Raw genomic sequence first — 19,017 nt, forward strand, 5'->3', positions numbered from 1 at the left:
AAATCCTCTGCTTGTGTGCCAGGAATTCTGCAGGCATATTTACTGTCTTTTAAAATGTCATATTATGTTGTTACCTTAGGATCCAATCTAAATAGAAGCATAGCAATGAGGCAAACAGAAATGTATTTGATGCTGTAAAGTTATCAGAGAGAAAAACAAAACCGAAAGCCAAATTTTCAGATTCTCATTTCTCCTTTCAAAGTATTTGATATGAAAACACCATATAGTGTATAAACTCTGCTGTGCCACTGAAACAGGGTAAAAGGGCAGTAAGATCTCTGTTGAGGGAACTGCTTCATTGGGAAATTAAATGTTTGCCTAATTTTAAGGCTGGAATCCTTGAAAAGTCTTATAACTAAGCAGGTACAAGAGTTATGGCTGATTAGTCATAAATTTCTAAATACACGTTTCTAGTATCCAGATTACAAGCATCTTGGGTTTTACAATTTTAGGGATTTAATCTATTAATGTTTGCAGTAATATGCAAAAGAAATGAATGTGTTTATTCTCTTAGTCACTTGAATCGAGGAGAGTCTTCCCTCTGCTTCAATGTGATTTTGAAATAAACCAGTTCTTTCTGAAGAGTGCCAAAAGGTTTTACATGGCCTAGAGACAGTAGCGTGGTCATGACCTGCATTTGGGATTGGTAAAAATAATCTTAGGAAAGCTAGGAAATGTTCTGTAATTGGAGTTCCCGTAGGTTTAGAATTTCAGCTGAAAATACCTCTTGGAAAAGGGGAAACTATTGAAACCATCATTCTAGAAATGGGAAAATGGGGGAAAATGTGAACAACTGCCAGTTTCTCAGTCTGTGTTTCTCACTGATGGGACTGAGACTGTGCAGTTATACCTGGCCAAAGGTTGTGTTAGTCACATCACATTTGGGGTTTGGTAGGTGAGAAACAAAGTTGCTGGTTTCCCTCACCTTAGTTAGGGCAGAACACTTGAACTTTATATTTGCGAACTGTCCTTGAAACCTGATATTGTTTTAAAACTTTAATTTTTGCCGTTTCAGAATGGAGTCATACTCAGGCCTTTTAGGTGGATTATTTATTGGTCTTACCATTTGATAGCAGTTATAAATGGCAGTTTCACAAATAATTAGGAATTGGAACAAAAGCCCATCAGACTCTGACATCTGTTGCACATAATGCCCACAAAGCTTTATTTAATCAAATAAGTTAGCATAAAACCTGAATTTATTTATTAAAATATTTTGTTGAAAGAAACCCATTGAGATGCTATGTGTCATTTCCAAGGGTATCCTGGGATACTGGCCAAGATATGACACTTCAGGAATGTTATTGAGAGCAATGTGCTTTGATGTCTCATTTATTTTGTAGTTGAATTTACTTTCTCCTTTTTTCTTTGTTATATGAAAACAGGGTGCTGGGAGGATTGTTTATTCCAAAGAGATTGTCCTGATCATATTCTCTGGTTGGGTACAAATTGCTACTTTACAAGTAGATCTAAATTATGTTTTACAAGTGCACATATATGGGTTTGTTGCCACTTCTTATTTCATTTTTGCACTGGTCTAATGATTAACCAAACATATGCTTCTTGCTCTATGGTGTCATGAACAACTTCCTGCTGCAGTTTATTGAAACCAATCTTCCTTCTGATTTTCTCCAAAGTAACATTTATTTTCTTCAGCATACCTGGCTCCCCACTTTATTCTAGTATTACTTAGTATTAAATATTTACCTTGTATGGAGAAAGCATTCAAACTTCATCAGAATACAGAAATCTTCTAGATGTGTCTAATTATCTTTTGCCAAATCCACTTTATCTGTGATTAGTATGAAAGGGTGAATGTTTTTGTCAGGAGCTTATAGCTTTGCTTTTGTAATAGGCTGCATTTTAAGCAGCCAATTGGATTGGTGTTGGCCTTTGAAAAATGTAAAACGCTTTGAAGGAAGACTTAAATGACCCAGTAAAGATTATGCAAGCACACACATTTAATCTCGGGACTGTCTACATTATAGTTAAAGCTCTGGGATACTAAGGGAATTGCGCTGGAGAGTAATCAAAGGGTACAGCTTTATTACATGTCTGTCCTGAAAAAGAAGGGACTGTTTTCTCTGGCTTAAGGTACTGGGTGCTGTGCTGATGAAAGGAAGAAGAGAGCGCTTTAGAGACTACATTAGAAGTTTCCAGGGACATGTCCAGCTGTGAAATGGGTGGTTAATTTGAATGTAGAAGTGACACGGGGGCTACATGCATTTCTTTCTTGTGGACATCAAAAATAATTTTGAAATAAGATGAAGTAGGACCCTCCTGAAGGATGACTCCTCCCAAAGAATTACTTTGGAATGTTGGCTCTCAAACAAGTTTTGGAGGTTTTTTGATTATCACTTTAAAACTGAAATCACAGTCAGTTTATATTTGAAGAAAAAAAGACGTGTTCACTAACATACTTTAATTCTGATTTGGGGTGTTTTTAAAAAGACTAGATGGAATTGTAGTCTTGATATGGAAAACAATATGAAAAATCAATCTGTAATCAACACTGTGAACAAAGAAATCCAAATTTATAGAAGTTGAAGAAGAAAAATTTGTACTTTAAACCTAAAAACAATTAGGGGACTTCTAAGTTATTTACTCTCTTGCTAACTTTTATTCTAGTAAGATTTTTAAGCCCTAACAATTTCTCCTTTATGAGCCACATCGGCAAAAATATTGTATGTATGCTCTCCAGCTGAAATTAGTACAACTCTTAAGTATTTCTGTGGTTGCACAGTACATTTGATTATTTTCTTCTGATTGTATCAAAGGGATTTTTAAAACCAAATATCTGTTGAGAGTCAAGGGGACTGATTAAATTACTTATTTGCTTTTATTCCTCCATGCCATTTTTGTGTCTCTTTATTGCCATTCTTTTGGCATTGCCTTCTCTGAGAATGGTAACTGACTACTGCAGGCTCTGATAGCGTTGCATGGGTTTGGGTAGTTTGGTTTGATTTGTTTGTTGTGTTTTTTTTTTTTTAAATTCATATGTCATTAGTTCCTAAAGTCTCCCCTGTAAAGCTGAGATTATTGTTTGTAAGCAGCACTTAACAGTATTACAGGCTTTAAACTAGTTTTGAGATACTTTTTAACTTTTAAAAGTAGGTTAAAGTGGCTGAGGTTAATAGCTGAAAAGTCTTTGCTTTCATCATTAATGTCAGATCACAACTTGTGTGCGACACACACATACCCATGATTTAAGAAAGATCAGTTTCTTTGCCTCTGTTACCTCATCAATTATTTAAGCATGTTAGTATTTTAGTTAATAGTACAAGTTTGTCATTAAAAATCATCACCTCCAGCCTTGAGAGTCTTACTTCATTGAAAGAAACACAAGAGAGTCTTGTCTTTGTCTCTCCTATTACTATACTGTGGGGTTTTCTTAAATTTTTTTTTAGTTTTAAAATTCACATTTTTAAGGCTGCATTAGGGCCACATTCAAGAATAATGAAAGGCTGAATGAATCTTCATTTATTAAAGGCTTTTAAAAGTTTGTCTTATGGAAAGCAATTAGTAAGCAGTTGCTTGTGGATTAACTGTAGCTCAGGTTAACAACTGACAAACCGTGCAGACAGATTACCAAACTGATGACTACAAGGTGAAATTACATGTCTTCCTGAAGAAAAACCCCCAGCAACAAAAAGCAAAAAAAATCCTCAGAGAAAAAAACAAAACACAATAAAGACCCCAAACAAACCCCCTTATTCCCCACCCCCAAAAACTGGAGCTCTAGAAGTACATGCTCATGAAGCTGTGGTGAAGTTCATTTGCTGATCTTAATTGCTAGGATGTATTTCCAAATAATTAACTTTGAATCTGTCCATATGTGCGTGTGTGTGCACATTTTAACAGGATGTCAGTTTTCATCTGTCCCCTACCTCATAGCTGCCGTGGTCAAATGTTTTACGTTGCTCCATGAAACACCACCTTCCTTTCTCAGGTTTGAGAGTGTGAAGTTGTAGTAGTATTTCTGTGTAAATGTCTGCTGGGCTGGAATTTCATACAGCAGCAGTTACCATGAGTTCAATAAATACAGAGCTGTGCTATGTTGGGGGAAGGAACAAATGTAGAAATAGTGTTCTGTGGCACACAATGGACACATTTTCTAAACCTTTCCAAGAAGTGTTTTTAATGGTAAAGGTTGTATTCAGGTGGGTATCCTGTCTCTCAATAAGAGTCTTTGGAGGAGGAGAAGGAGGAATGAAACTTCTGGACTCCTGGGTTGCAGATGTCCATGGGTCAGTTGTATGTCATTTCTGCACATCGATTTAGACATTTTAGAGAAGACAAATACCCATTAGAGAATGATAATACTTCTCTATTTCCGTAAGATTTTTTTCCTTTGGATTTTAAATGGTTAAATGCTACGTGAGAGCCTTGGATGAATTACTGGAATTCCTCTCAGAAAACATTGTGTTAGTTAACAAGACCAGACACACTTTAACTGCAGACTGCAAACTTGAGTACAATAACATCTCCAATACAGGTTGGCTGCTCTTAGTAGGGATGTCTTGCTGACATTTTAGATACATCTCTTTCTTATAATATTTTAAGGCTACCCTAATTATTCCTATATTTATAGAAAGAACAGCATCCTACATTATTGCACAGTATGCTGTTTTACCTGCATGCCTCCTTTGGGAAAAACTGTACTGTAATTGGAGTAGAGATTTATTGTGTGTATAAAGTAAGCAGGAGGGGAAGCTGAGGAGGGATTTGGCTGAAGGCTGAGCAGGCTTGTGGTCTTCACCAGGCCTGGAAGACCCTGCACAAACCCACCTCTTACTATGTTCTTTCTCTGTTCACAGTCCCTAATGCAGCCACTGACATGTGGTGTGGGGGAGCCGACTCTCCTTCACTGGCCAGGAGTGCTCCATGTCTTACAGAAGCAAATTACAGCTCCAGAATGAAACCTAGAGCACATTTCTAAGGGATCCCCTCTCAGCCACCTCCTGCCTGCAGAGGTGTCAAGGCCCTGGCAGTGGCTGGTACCCAGTGTGACGTCTGCGTGCAACCGCTGTGCTGGGTGTGCTCCCTGAGTACAGCTGCAGGTCTGTGGCTTGTGGCATTCCCTTTGCATTGGTGGCCTCCCCTTTTACACCAGCGATTTCCCTCAATGTCAGCTGCTGGGGGAATAGCCAGCAAAGATGCACACCTGTGGAATATGGTAAAAATTTGTGATCTGCACGATAAAATGAAATCTTAACAGGTCTAGGATGATACAGCGTTTCCTTAGTGCAGAGGTGTTATAGCTTGTTTTAAGGAATGATGGAAATTTTAGGCTTCATCGTGATCTTTTTATATCTGGGTATTCTTTTCCTTTGTAAAATCTAACAAAAAAGTGGTCTTGTGCTCCTGTTTGAGACAGAGGCACATGAAGCCTGTTGCTACATTCGGACCTTTAATATCCATTTTAGATTAAATCCTTGTCTAAGATTCCTGCCTTTATTTAGGAAATGTTGCTGGGCTTTTTTCCCCCTTTCTTTTCTAATACTTCTGTGTGTTTTTTCTCTAACATACGCCTTGGGCTTTGTTTCTCTTCTGTATCTTTTACATGTGGAGATGCTAACAAAAGTCCTTGTGAATGTTTTAATTTTTTCATTTTATATGTTTACTCTTCACTTTAAAGCTTACACATGCATATCTAATACCCTAAAATAGGTTTGGTTGTAATAGCTTAAAGGGAATTGCCTTGAAACATCAAATACTTTTGTAATGCCCTGTGGTATGATATGACTGAAAGATGTATTTGGACCTACTAATGGATTTGCAGTAGTTCTTTTCTGTACCTGTATCATCTGTGAAAGTAGTAATCTCAAACTAATTTTGTAGTAAATTCTCGGTATGATGGTTTAGAATTCTAGAAGATAAATCCTTTCCTTATGTTACAGAGCAGACCAAACAGCTGAACACACATATTTGGGTCAGTGCAGCAGTAAGGAAGCCCATTGAAAGGGGTGGCTCAGGGGATCCTCCACTTAAATCTATTGAAGTTTCTTCCTCTAACTTTGTGTAATACTCAAATAACTGTCCTAAAGGCAGCCTTGAATGGGTTTTCAGAAGTTACAGACCTGGTGACCTGTGTGAGTATTTCATGTAATGTTGTTTCTTGTGGACTGAGAAACGCCAAACAGCATTCCCAGTGTCACGCTCCTCCTCAGAAGATGCAGTTCTTAACTTTTTTCCTCCATGGTTCTCCAACTCTGACAGGAAATACTGGAACTTGTGTGTTGTGGTTTGTTAGAAAATGTAAATTTCTGTTCAAAATTGGTTGTCAGTCTCTCAGAAAATTAGAAGTAATTAAATAGAAAGTTCTACAGATTTGTGCCATTTCTGTACCCTCTCATCTCAAGATGGTGTGAGAAGCAGACAATTGAAATAACTTGCTGCTATTCCTTTCCAGCTAATTTGATCTTGTTCCTTAATTCTGACAGATTGTTTTTAATTTTCCCATCTGTTCCATAAAAATCTCAAGTGATTGACTCCCAGGAAAAAATAATGTCTAATAGCTGAGCCATTTTTAATGAGTTGGTATGAGTTATTTAATGAGACTTGCCGAAGAAGGCAAGCCAAGGGGAAGATTGGGCCTGAGGTGGTGGATGTAAAGAAAGGTAAAGGGCAACCATGTGTTTCAGGAAGCTTTCACTCTTCATCCAGAGCTTTAGGCTGCTGCTGTCTGTAGTTTCAGGCAGTGCACATCCTTAGGCTTGTGGACAAGGCAACAGAGGTTCAGTAGCAGTAATTCCTTTTCCCCTTTTATTTAGTGCAGTGTCTGCCTGTAGACAGTGCCTATTCGGGGAAAAGAACAGTCAAACAAAGGAAAAGAAAATACCAAAGAATAAAAGAACAATATTTAAGTCAGCTTAAAAATATTATGGTCCATGGTTTAACTTCATTTCTTCTGGCAACCTACCCTATAACTCCCAGGTATTTTAGTCTAGGCCAGGAAGAACTCCTGTGCCAGTAAACAGAGTGAATGTTCTCCTCCAGCCTCTCTGAAGCCTAAAACATTTGCTTTAAAATTCCCTGCAAATGGCATCTCCTGGGGCAGGAAGACATCAATATGCAGTACAGGTCTTTGAGAATATCAACCATGAATATAAATGTTAACATCTGGACTTCTCCCTTCTGTTTTGGTTTGTATATATTATTATAATAAACATTAACATTATTTTTAATAATCATCAAATAGCAGTTTCTCGGGCAGCTGGAGACTTCATTATTACATCAAATAGTGAAAATAAATATAAAGCTCTTTTACAAGGAAAGTTGAAAGTTTGACTCAACCCTGCAAAAATGCCATTGTTAGACTAAGCCATTGTACAATTAATAGAATAATGAATTAACTTTCCAGTTGCATACAGTGAGGCATAACAAATGAGAGAATGCTGCCATGGTAATGAGCAAAATATACACTGGTTTTTGCAGGTGGCAGTGGGCTACCAACTAAGGAGACAGACTTCTGTCTGCATTTTCTTAAACTAGTAAAATCTGAGAGTGTGCAGCAAATATCAGTAGTCCACATTTTTAGAGCATCTCCAAATACTCAACCCGTCAGGTTTCCCCATGGCAAGTATTTCAAGCAACCAGAGAACCATTAATATGCTGGCAGTTGAAACTGCTTCTGGTTTAAATCTGTTCAGAATTGGACTTGGTGTCTGGGTTAAGGCCTTAGCTCAGCAAGCAGCTACAGAGAAATGCTCTGTGCTTGTACAGAAATCTCTAATCTGAATGACTCTAATCTCAGACTGTGCCTGAGATTTTGACCATCCTAATTTGGGATTGATATAAGAGTAGAAAATGCTCTTAATTTTGAGGATTTTTTTTTATGTACTACCAATGTTCTTAGACTGGAAGTTTGGGAGTTTTTTTCCTGTTGGGAAGAAGGAATTGATTGGTGCTTATTTTGCTTAGCAGGAGACAAAAGAGACTTAATTTTTGGTAAATTCTTATGGGAACATGACCTATCCCTCTAGACAGATTTTTGACAAGAATCTTGTTGCACTGCACCTTTAGTAATAAATCTGTGTATTTATGTAGTTAAAATTAAATTCACAAGATGTAAGTTTAATGGTTTTGCATTAATCCTTCATAAAGCATTGATCTTTTGGTTTTTTTATCTTCCTCCTCAGTGTGTCAATCCTGATCTTTAATACTTCTCGGCAGTGCTTTGTTGTGGTGAAGCAGTTCCGCCCAGGTAATCCTCTTTCTTAGATTTACTTTTGCTCTGTAGTGAAGCAAGCTTTTAAGGGTTTAGCAGTTTAAAATTGGTGCATCTGTGGTGATAAAATCTTTGTTCTGTATTCTGTTTCTTTGTATTAAAACCCCTCCTTTTCAGTTGGTCAGAATTTCTAACCAGGGAAATTTCCATTACAGATGAAACAAGTGCTCAGGGTAGCCTTACATTCTGCTTTTGGGCTGGTTATTGTCCTCTTTTGGACGAAATTACAAACAGCTCTACAATGACGATGCAAGAAATTGCTTTAATTTGAAGTTCCTTCTTGACCTATCTAGTATTTAGTAGGCAGCTTCTGTGCAGAGGATGGGGTGTTGGGTTTTTTTGTTTGTTTGTTTGTTTGTTTTTAATTTTGTCCTAAATATTCCTTTTTTTTACTGTCTTACTGTGCAGTGTATACTTGGGAATTTAAAATGAGAGAAATTCAGGACTGTATGATTTTTCATCAGTGTGTGTACAGCTTTCATTTTATCAATTGTTATTGTGAATTTAGGTTAATATACTTTTTTTTTTTCCTGAGGCTGTATATCAATTATTTTAATTCAAGGTAATATTTACTTTCTGGAATTTAAAAGAAATGCATATTCTCTGCATGTTAATTAAAAGAAATCACAAGATATTTCACTGACTGTTGCTAAGAGACCATTTCAAGACTGTTCATGGTAGACTTTATAGGAAACTTTCTAGTGTAGTGTCACGCTGCCCTTTCTTACTGTCAGCGATGGACAGCCTCTCCAGTGCTGTGCAGCACTGTTGCACTGGCAGTGCGTGCTTCTCAGGAAGTGCTAATTGACTGTTAGAAACTGTTTGTTTGTTTGTTTATCAATCCAGTGTCTTTTATTTGCCATAATTTTAATTTGCCAAATAAAATGGCTCCTGTAGCTGTTGCTCTCTTTGAGGCAATCTTAGGCAGAAACCTTCACGCGGTGCAGATATATATATATATACACATCTATATATATATATATACACATCTATATATGTGTACTAAGCAGCACAATATTCATTACATTATCTGTATGGAAGTGTTACATCAGCCTCAAAAAAATTGGACTGTTCCTGGAGTTAAACCATTCCAGAGGCTGGAGCTACTCCAAAACCTGCCCTTAGGGACAGGGGCCAATCAGACGCCCTATGACAGTTCAGTGATCACAGCCATGCCCTGACGTTACTCACATCCCTGTAATTATAATTATATTTCCATTCCATGGTTATTGTCTGCCCTGGTGCCTGTTCCACAAAGCAAAAACAAAGGCTGGGCCTTTTCTCATTGCTGGATCCTACCAGGGTCCCACCAGGAAGGCAAAAGCTCCCTGCTTGTGAGCCAACAGCTGCCTCTCGCTCACCAGGCACGTCCCCTGCACGTGTGCTGGGTGACATATGTGCTGGCCTTTCCTTGGGCTGTGGTGTCATGGTCAGGTTTTCCCACTGGTGTCTATGCTGCTTGTAAAGGCAGTCTCCCCTCCCTGCCCGCACATTCCCACACCATTCCCTTGTGCAGTGACACCACAGGTCCTATATGGCTGCAAACAGAAAATTTTGAGGACTAGGCAGCTCACCTGACTGGCCTGAAGGCCATTCATGCTGACCTGAATGGTGGCAGGAACACACAAGAAGTGAGGCAGGACCGTATTTTTCAGTGTGCTCTGGGCTTAGATCATCTTGAATGGTCATGAAATCACAGATTTGGGTGGAGCAGAGAGAAGAAAGTTACATGTGTATCTGAGTAGTTTTCACATCAGTTCCTTACTTGTGACTGATTGCCAAAGGTCTTGGGCAATGCTTATTTAGATAGTCAATTGACCACACATTTTCCAATATAATAAAATTATATGTTCCAGGGAAGGGCAAGGGTAGCACCTATGAACATACACCCTGGTTTTTTTTCACTATAACGCCCTTTCAGTGGGTTGTGATGTTTGTTTCTCCGTTGACTTAAAATAAACAGTATCAAAGATTTGAATAATAAGCCATGTTCCATTTCAGGAGGTGCAAACCACCCGTGCTATCAAAGAGAAATCAGAAGCTTAGAGAGGAGCTAGCACACTTTCCCCAGTCAGCCAAACTCCACTAACTCCTCATTCTGTACTGTTCTTGCTCTTGGATAGCAAACAAGTCCCTGTATGAGTCACCTAACAAGGGTGCTTTGAGTAACAGTTGTGATCTTATTTGCTGAGTTCAGTTAAGCCACCTATCCTTTGTTCCAGATTTTGCAGAAAGGAAGGCGAGTGCATCAGTTCTACTGGAGTTCCCACTCCAAGTCTTTTTACAGCTGAGTAGCTCCAGGGTAATTAGTCAGTGTGTTTAACAAGCACCAGATATTTGTTTGAGTCATAGAATCACGGAGTCAGTAAGGTTGGAAAAGACCTCCAAGATCATTGAGTCTAACCTTTGACTGAACACCACCTTATCAATTAAACCATAGCACTAAGTGCCTTGTCAGGTCATTTCTTGAACAATTCAGGATGGTGATTCCACCACTCCCTTGGTCAGTCTGTTCCAATGCTTGACAACCCTTTCCGTGAAGTAATTCTCCCTGATGTCCAATCTGAACCTCTCCTGGCACAGCTTGGGAGGTTCATGCTGCTGCTGCTGCTCATGGCATGTGTCCATCTCACGATGGAGGAGACTGCCTGGTGATGACAAAGTGGCAGTTTCTACCAAAGAAGCACAAGCTATTGGAAGACAAGAGAGCAGTCTGGCACAGGACTGGTGGATGGGTGACTGTTCTGGGAGCTCAGCTCTTTCTTGTGGTTTCTGCTCTCCAAACTCTCTGTCACCCAGGGCATCACTTGTACACCTTCAGGAGAGGTGTGGGAGACTCCTTGTTCCCAAGCAGGCAGCGTGGTTTTCTAGGCTTTGCTTATCTGTGACAGAGAAACTGAGTTTGAACCTTTGCGAGCCAGGTGATATTAAATTCATAATCAGACTCCTTGGTGAATGCTCTAATATTTGGACTGTCACAGAAGTGGCTGGTACTGCTTCTTTTCTTCCTTATCTACAGAGAAAGGCTGTTGCTGGGCTTTAAGTGTCAGCATATCTCAGGCCTTTGCTCTGAAGAGGGCTGCTGGATTAGGTCCTTCTGGGAATGTAGGTTTTGATCTACGTGGAGCCCAGTTGTGCTGAGGGAGAAGGGGAACGGCAGGTGCCTGATGGAATGACAGGATGGGTTTCAGGGATACAACAGACCTATAATAGAGGGTTAGTTCGGTCACAGTTTCATATTTCTGTACCCTGCACTCTTACCTGCATCCTCTTTTGATGCCCGGGGCTTTTAATGGGATGCATGTGTTGTTCCTTTTTTTATTTTCTTGTATGGATACATCAATACTAAAAAAGAAATTAAACTTTGAGAGGATTTGGCTCATCTCAGAGAGATCTTGGATGTGGTTGTCATTTATGGTAATTGTCATAGCTTTTAGAAGTTTTTGGAACAATGACAATAGACACCCTTCAGGGATCTGTCCCTTAATGCTGGCAGGGAATATTTTTTCTTTTTTGGCTCATGCTACATTTTAAAAAGAAAACTGAGCTCTAGTCATGTCTTCCAAGTGGAAATGGAGGCTCCTGTCCTTACCTATTTGATTGAAAGGCCTGGATATCCCTAAAACAAGCAGCTTTCAAAGTTCTAACTTCTGGAGAAGTTTGGACAATGGACTGATCTGGACATCTCCCTTTCAAGTGCTGATCTTGATATTCTACATTTCTGAGGTGTCAAAATGAGCATTGCAGAAGGAGCCCAGGCAAAAATTTCTGGAGTGTGGACTCTTTCTCAGAGACCAGGGGCTTAAGAAGTTACTGTGGTACTTTACTGTTAAGCAACTACATTTCTCTGCAGGCCTTCTTTTAAGAAATAACAAGCTAAATCCAGTACCTGGAAGTACAAAAAGTTGTCAATTAAACTTGAGTTCTTATATACCAGTTCTGTGAGATTTAGAATGGGAAATAAAAGGTAAACTCATTTGAAAACTATGTTATGAGTATGTGAAATATGCATGTAAAATATTTTAATGGAATAAAAATAGTCTAAAACTTTAAGATAGTTTTATTCAGGGTGGTTTATAACACCCTTGTGGTAACTTTTCATGAAAAGCCAGGGGATAGACATAAGGAAATTTCAAAGAAGAAACAAGGGGGTTTATACCTGTAAGTTAAAGTTACAGTGATCTGGAATTGTCAGTGTTAACATCCAGCCCTGCAGTTCTCTCTCAGGCAGAATTTCTGTTGACATCAGTGAGACTTTTGCCTAAAGAAGGGCTAAAATCTGGCATTTGCACTTTCTTTCGGAGTGCGTTACAGTGGCAGCTGTTTGTAGATAAATTCAAGAAGTCTTTTTCAGACAGGAATCTGTGCAAGGAACTATATGTTCAAAAGAGGATTTTTTTTTTTCAAACAAACATAAATGCTTTTCATACCCTTTCTAAATAACAGCTGAGTTGACAGGCTGAAAGACTCATCATTGTGCACATGGTACTTAATGTGCAACCCAACTTTCCTGTGAAATAACTGCATAGTTTAAATTAAATCCTGATATCCACATTGCCCAACAAATGGAAGCTGTATGGCACTTCTGGCACTTGGATTTCTTGGATGAATTAGCTTCCTTTTTCAATTTTTATTTATTTTAAGGTGTGCATGAATCCCTTCCAGATGATGTAAGCACAGATAGAGTTTAAAGAAGAATTTTACAAACATGGCAAGAGAACCTTTGTTCTTTAAAAATTCCAGTTTCAGTGTGTCATTATTTTAATAGATAACACAGCTGAATTCCTTGTTACTCTCAAGTGCTCTCATGGTTATAAATTTCCAGGCAAAATTTGTGTTCCACTCTTTTTTCTATTTAACATGAATAAACTAACATCCCCCCTCCCTTGTTTCTTTTTCTATTGTGTTTTGGGGTTATTTTTAAAGCTGTTTATATGTGCGAAGTAGAAAGGCATCGTCCTGAAGTCTTTAAGAATCAGGACAAGGAGAAGTTCCCTTGCCTGGAGGATCCCTTACCTGCTGCGGTTGGAGTGACCTATGAACTCTGTGCTGGCATTGTGGACAAACCAGACCTTTCTTTAGAAGAAATTGCGTGTGAGGAAGTCCTGGAAGAGTGTGGCTATCGTGTTTCCGTTGCAGACCTGAGGAGGATCACTTCTTACAGGTAAACAGCAGTAAAAAGTTAGAACACTCTGCATTTTGTTGTTTCACAGGTTGCTGCAGTGTCCTTAATGTTCCCTCTTCCCCTATTTAGGCAGTGTGTTGGAGGAACGTGGACGTCTGAAAGTACATGAAAGGTGTAATTTTCAGCAAGTGAGAGGAGTATTCACAGAGACTTAAGGAATTATGAACTCATAATTATGGGATTGAATTCACAGGAAGAATCATACTATTGTGACTTATTCCAAAGACTGTTAGAACTGGGAAAAGTTGCATTTGGCTCTTCAAATCAGTTTGTTACAGCACTGGAAAACAATCCTTCTTTACTACATCTGATGTTTTCCATCTCTGATTCTTATTATTCTGATTAACAGTAGAAAGTGCCCAAGATGCTCTCTGATCAACCTTTAACATGACTTTGCAGAAGCATGAGAACTGTGCCATTAGATATCTTCATAGTATTTGGTTTGTAATTAAACTTTCTTTTAATTGGACAGTAGTTACTGTTATATATGAAGATTTTTCTAATTTGACTTGAAAATTTTTACATTATATTTTTGCAGCATTTCAAATAGTTATTGAAATATGGGTTTTAACATGTTTTAAAACATTTACTAGGAGTAAGAGAAAATTTTAATATGTAAGTGAAAAAATACAAAATGTGAGTTGGGGGGGGGGACAAAACCCCTCAAGAGAAACTTTGCACACGGCTTTAATCCTGTTATATCTCATTCCCAGCTTTTAGTATTGTTATCCAAAATGTATGTATGTTTGTATTTTACAGAGAAAGCAGCAGGATTTTACTTTCTTTATTTTGCTTGACATCTCCATTGAACTAGGCCCTGTCATTGGTTTTTAATTTGAGAATTGAATACAAATCCACAGCTGTCAATCCTGGCAAATGTTATTTCCTGCTGGATTAACAAGCAGTGCTTCTGTTGAGGGGAGGGGGTGAATCACAGGAGCTGTCTTTTACAACTCATTGAAACCAGATTAAGGGTTTGTTCTACTGAAAGAAAAAGTGTCTTCTAGATTTATGAGCAAAAGCTGTCTATAGAATTTCATAGCTTGGGTGACACTGACAGGCTGTAGCATGCAGATATATACATATGTATATGTATGTATAGATGTGTATACAAATGCAAAACAGGAAAAGTAGAATACAGATTCTGTAGCGGTAGGAGGTTGTCTCTTCAGTGTACAGGTTTGACTCAATATTGATGATTTATATGTATCTAAAACTCTGTATGTTTTGGTGTTGATAAATGTCTTTGTGTGTTACAGGTGGTTGTTCTTTCAGTTGCCCTTTTTTTTTTTTTTTTTAATTGCACTGACTTGTGAAGAGTGTATACAATTGGAGCTTTCTTTGTTGAGACCCATGCAAGGGGCTCTTAATCCTCCATTGTCTATGTGGACACAGCTTTCTGCCCGTGGAGATCCATGCTGAAGACAGAAGGGCCTGTATAGTATTTACTTTTTTAGAATAATGTGAAGGTTTGAAGCCTCAGAGATGGTATTTTACCATTTCTTTTGTTTGACTTCCCATGCTCTGTATTAGAATTTTATTCTAAATATCTTCCTATTAGTATTGTCCTGTTCTTCCTTCAGTCAAGGATTGGTGAATCTTTCTGATCCTTGAGGATCTGATGCAAAGACAGGAAGTAATTGGTTCACTTATGTTTTGCTAGGGACATTTTTTCTGTAATGGCTGTATTACATATAACAATTCCTGGGTCGTTTCCAAGTGTAGCAGGTTTTTCCAAATGGTTTATGCTGCTGTTTCATGCTGTGACTGTCAATACAAAGCACTGGCATAAAGCATTACAGTAATGCATATGCATGCCATTGTAATTACAATGCATCATGTCCTACTCTTATCTGCCATTCCAGCGATCTGTGTATTAGTTGCTCTGTCTTATTTATTGATCCAGTGCCTTGGGTCAGAGAGAAGCCTTAGAAAACAGAACTGGAAGGAATTTTGGGGGGACTGTCATCTAGATTGCTCCTTTTCCAAAACTCAGGCTCAGCTGGATTGACATCCGTTGTGACAAATGTGCATCTGTGCTTCCTCTAAAAATCTGATCATTCCATGGCCTCTCTTGGAAACTTTCAGCATTCTGTCTGAAGTGTCTTATCTCTCTGTACTATGAGAAATTTTTTCCTCATGTCATGCCTAGATTTTCCTTTCTTTACTTAAAGTGCAAGACTTAATACGCTGTTTCCAGTGGACATTAAGTACTTCTGCACCTTCTACCTATTTGTTAGAACATATCTCCCCTTTGTTTTGTTTTTGCCTGTGCAAAGCTATCTTAGTTGATTTATGCTTTCTGTCTGGATCATGTTTTCTAGATATCTGATTATCCCTTCTGTTGTCCTCTGCCTTCTCTCTGTCTGGTCTGCTTATTTCTTAATGACTTAGTGCCCAAAGTGGAGCACAGTACATTTTGGGGACTTTCCTGGATGGAGGGGAAGCATTATCTCCCTGGTCTCACGGATAATTTTCTTTATACACTGCGGTATGTTGTTTGCCTTTTTTGCAGAGGCATTGCATTGTTGACATGTTTATCATCCACAATGCCTCCCCTATCTCAAAACTAAGAGTTGGGCTCAGTGATCATTGTGGGGCCCTTCCAACTCAGAATATTCAGTGATTCTGTGGTACTGCATTGGCATTCATCTCCTGTCCACAGTTGTGCCATTCCTTATTGCCGCCTGAACACACAGCCCTGAACTTGCCTTTACTGAATTGCTTACAATTTTTTTCAGACCATTGATCCAAGTTGTTGCGACGATTTTGAATTCTAATATTCATCTCAAGCTTCTTCTGCATAGTCTGTCTCAGCTTTGCTACCTGCAGTCTGTGTTTCAAAGATAAAGTATTGAATTATGTTGAATAAATTATGGTCCTCAGTGGAATTCTATTTAGTTTTATTTCCAGTCTGACAGTGATATCCATTCTGTGAGTACCATTTTCTTACTAGTGTTGCACATATTTCACAGTTTCTTCAATTTCTAAGTATATCATGATCTCCTAACTTCTTAATGAACCTGTCACATTAGACAGGGTTCAAAGCCCCAGTAAACTGAAGCTGTGTTGTTTGTGTTGCTGCCCCGTGAACAAGACCTGTTATCCAGTTATAACTGATGTTTTTGACTGCAGTTCATCTATTCCCGATAAATCTCTTAGCTGTTGGTCCTTTCCTGATACAAGTAAAACCGCGTTAAAATATTTAGATAGCGGTGATTAATAATTACTGAGTGAAGTCTGTTAAATTTTTGTAGATAAAAACTCCTAATTGTGTGCACAGTGAAAAGGCTTCGTACAGACAAGGGTTTCTGTGTCATCACAGCACTTGGGCTGAAGGCAAGGAGCTGTCTTCTGTGACACCCCTTTCTGGAATCATGGTTATGAGGAGGAAGTTGCCTGCCTGGAATAAAAGCAGGAGTTGATCTAGACCTGATAGAAGCACGTGGAAAGCAGAAGACACATCAAATGTAAAGGGAGAAATGGTTTTGGCTGGAGAAGCCAATACAGTTCTGTGGCTGATGAACTAAGAAGGGGAGGGCATGGACAACGCTTAGGAAGAACTGAGAATATGGGGAAAAATGGAACAGAGAGTGGAGAAAGAGGAAGAAAAGATGAAGGAACAATGTAGAGAAAAACTATGGGCTGAGAACTAAATGGACCTGGGGAAAGTACTTTCATTGTGTTGGAGAAGAATTCTCTGTAAGGAAATGAGGAAAGTACTTGGACTGTATTCAACAGAACTTTGCTCCGTTCTCAGGCAATGGGAGCAGTACAGATTGGAGTCATCTGAAGATAGTGGGGGTTTTCCTCATGTATTGTCAGGGCCTGTAGCAGTGGTTTGGGGGATTTTTTTTTTTTTTATTTTTTTATTGTTTCTCAGCTAACAGGAAAACTATTGTGGCCAGCTAACACTGGCCACAGTACTGGCCCAGGTATTTCATACACACATGCAGGTGACCCATTGGACTCCGTTATTAAGCTCTGTCAAAGCCCCTATGACATAATGCTCATCAGATGGAAGTCAGGCACTGAATTAAGCAGATTTCAGACTTAAGTACCTTGAATGATCCACAAAGTAGCTGTGGAGTCAATGAGGAATCAGGAAGGAAGCCAGGAGTTGGGGAATTGATGCCAGTTGAGTAAGAGTCTTTGGAACAAGTTGTTCCAGCAGCAGGAGGACAGTATGGCGTGGGTGACTGAAGGAGGCTGGATTGGGGGAGATAACGAGAGAGACAAACGTATTAAGAGGGACTTGACTGGAGGAGGACAGAGGAATCACACTTTGAAAATCAGAAATATCTACTCCTATTATAGAAAAATGCCAGACAGAAGATGAATTTAAATGCAGGGGGTTCATGTTGCTGTGTAGACAGAGGCAGGGATGATTCTGAAAAAATCTGTGGTGTTTGCAACCTGTTTGGTGAGTTTCCTCTTTCATCACCACTACACAAATTGCTACTTTTGTGCTTGGTATTCAGTAAGTAACCTTATTTTGATATTGCACAAAGTTTGTTTTCTATGCTGTCAGCAGCTAATCCACTTTTGGAGGATTCCTGAAAGTTCCGGTGGCTGCTGGTGTCCTGAGTTCTTCTCAACTGTATGTGTGGCATCAGTCAAAAATAGATGGTGAGTGGTGCAAAGAAACCACTTAGCTCAATAATAAAATTATGCTAATTCTGTGGTAGTGTAACTGTAAACTGAGACTTCATGAAAGTTGAAGGTTGCCAGTTAAACTGTCCATTTTTAAACGCTCTGAAAGAAATCTGTGAACTTCCCTCAAGGTTTTGGGGTTTTTTCCCAAGTGCAAAATTTTGTAAGTGAATTACTTACTTTGGACTTACTCATATATCATATATAACAAATTTTCTATCTGTCATGGTATCCCAGCAGCTTTCAGATTGAATCCCATGTGAAATTCAACTGTGAGTTAGTTTCTTAGGTTGAAGTACTTCCAGCTATCTTCCTTGAGACTTGTTTCCTTACAAGACAGGGGCAGGGAAATATGATGGGCTTTTTGTTGTTATTAAAGATGTTATTACTGCCATTGCAGAATATTTCCTTTTAGTTGTTTGAAAATGTTCGTTTTCTTGAAGAATAGTTATAAAATTAATTGGACTTAAATAGCACCTCAGATCATCAGGATAAAGTTGCATCAGATCTTCTGGTTCAACTTCCTTTTCCCTTCATTCTTTATTTTCTCCCAGAGGTTGTAAAAAACTCTTGGCTGTGAACCAGATACAACAGGAGCTGTAGGTTATCAGCCCTGCTGCAAAGAAATCAGATGCATTAATTTAAAGGCCTAACTGTATTAACATAGGTACTTACTTTAATCTTTCTACATTTGATTTTTTTTTTCCAAAAGTGTGCAACAAAGAAGAGCATTCAGAGAATTAATATTGTATGTTCCAATTACTGTGTCATGGCTATTACCCTCTGTGCAATGAGGTAAAAATGGTTTGTGTTTGCAGGTTTTTATGTGGAAGGAATAATAGCCCTGAAAATGTTGGAGTGCATTATAATTAGAAAGATCACCTGCTAGTACACCTGTTGGGTGATGGCATAATGTAATATAATTTTATGTTAATTACCTCTGAGCTTT

At 38.7% G+C, this 19,017-nt stretch overlaps 1 protein-coding gene across 2 annotated transcripts in view; it reads left to right on the forward strand.

Annotated features, from left to right (window-relative positions):
• The window catches only part of NUDT14 (nudix hydrolase 14), a 60,609-nt gene that overhangs the window by 33,602 nt on the left and 7,990 nt on the right, over positions 1-19,017 (forward strand). For both annotated transcript variants that reach the window (XM_027894454.1, XM_027894455.1), the window contains exons 3-4: positions 8,142-8,206; positions 13,157-13,394. In XM_027894454.1, coding sequence (XP_027750255.1) covers positions 8,142-8,206; positions 13,157-13,394 — 303 coding nt within the window. The remainder of the gene's footprint in view (positions 1-8,141; positions 8,207-13,156; positions 13,395-19,017) is intronic.

Source organism: Empidonax traillii, unplaced genomic scaffold (genome assembly GCF_003031625.1).
Source record: "Empidonax traillii isolate 1590-97213 ecotype Southwest subspecies unplaced genomic scaffold, ASM303162v1 scaffold428:size834259, whole genome shotgun sequence".
NCBI lineage: Eukaryota > Metazoa > Chordata > Aves > Passeriformes > Tyrannidae > Empidonax > Empidonax traillii.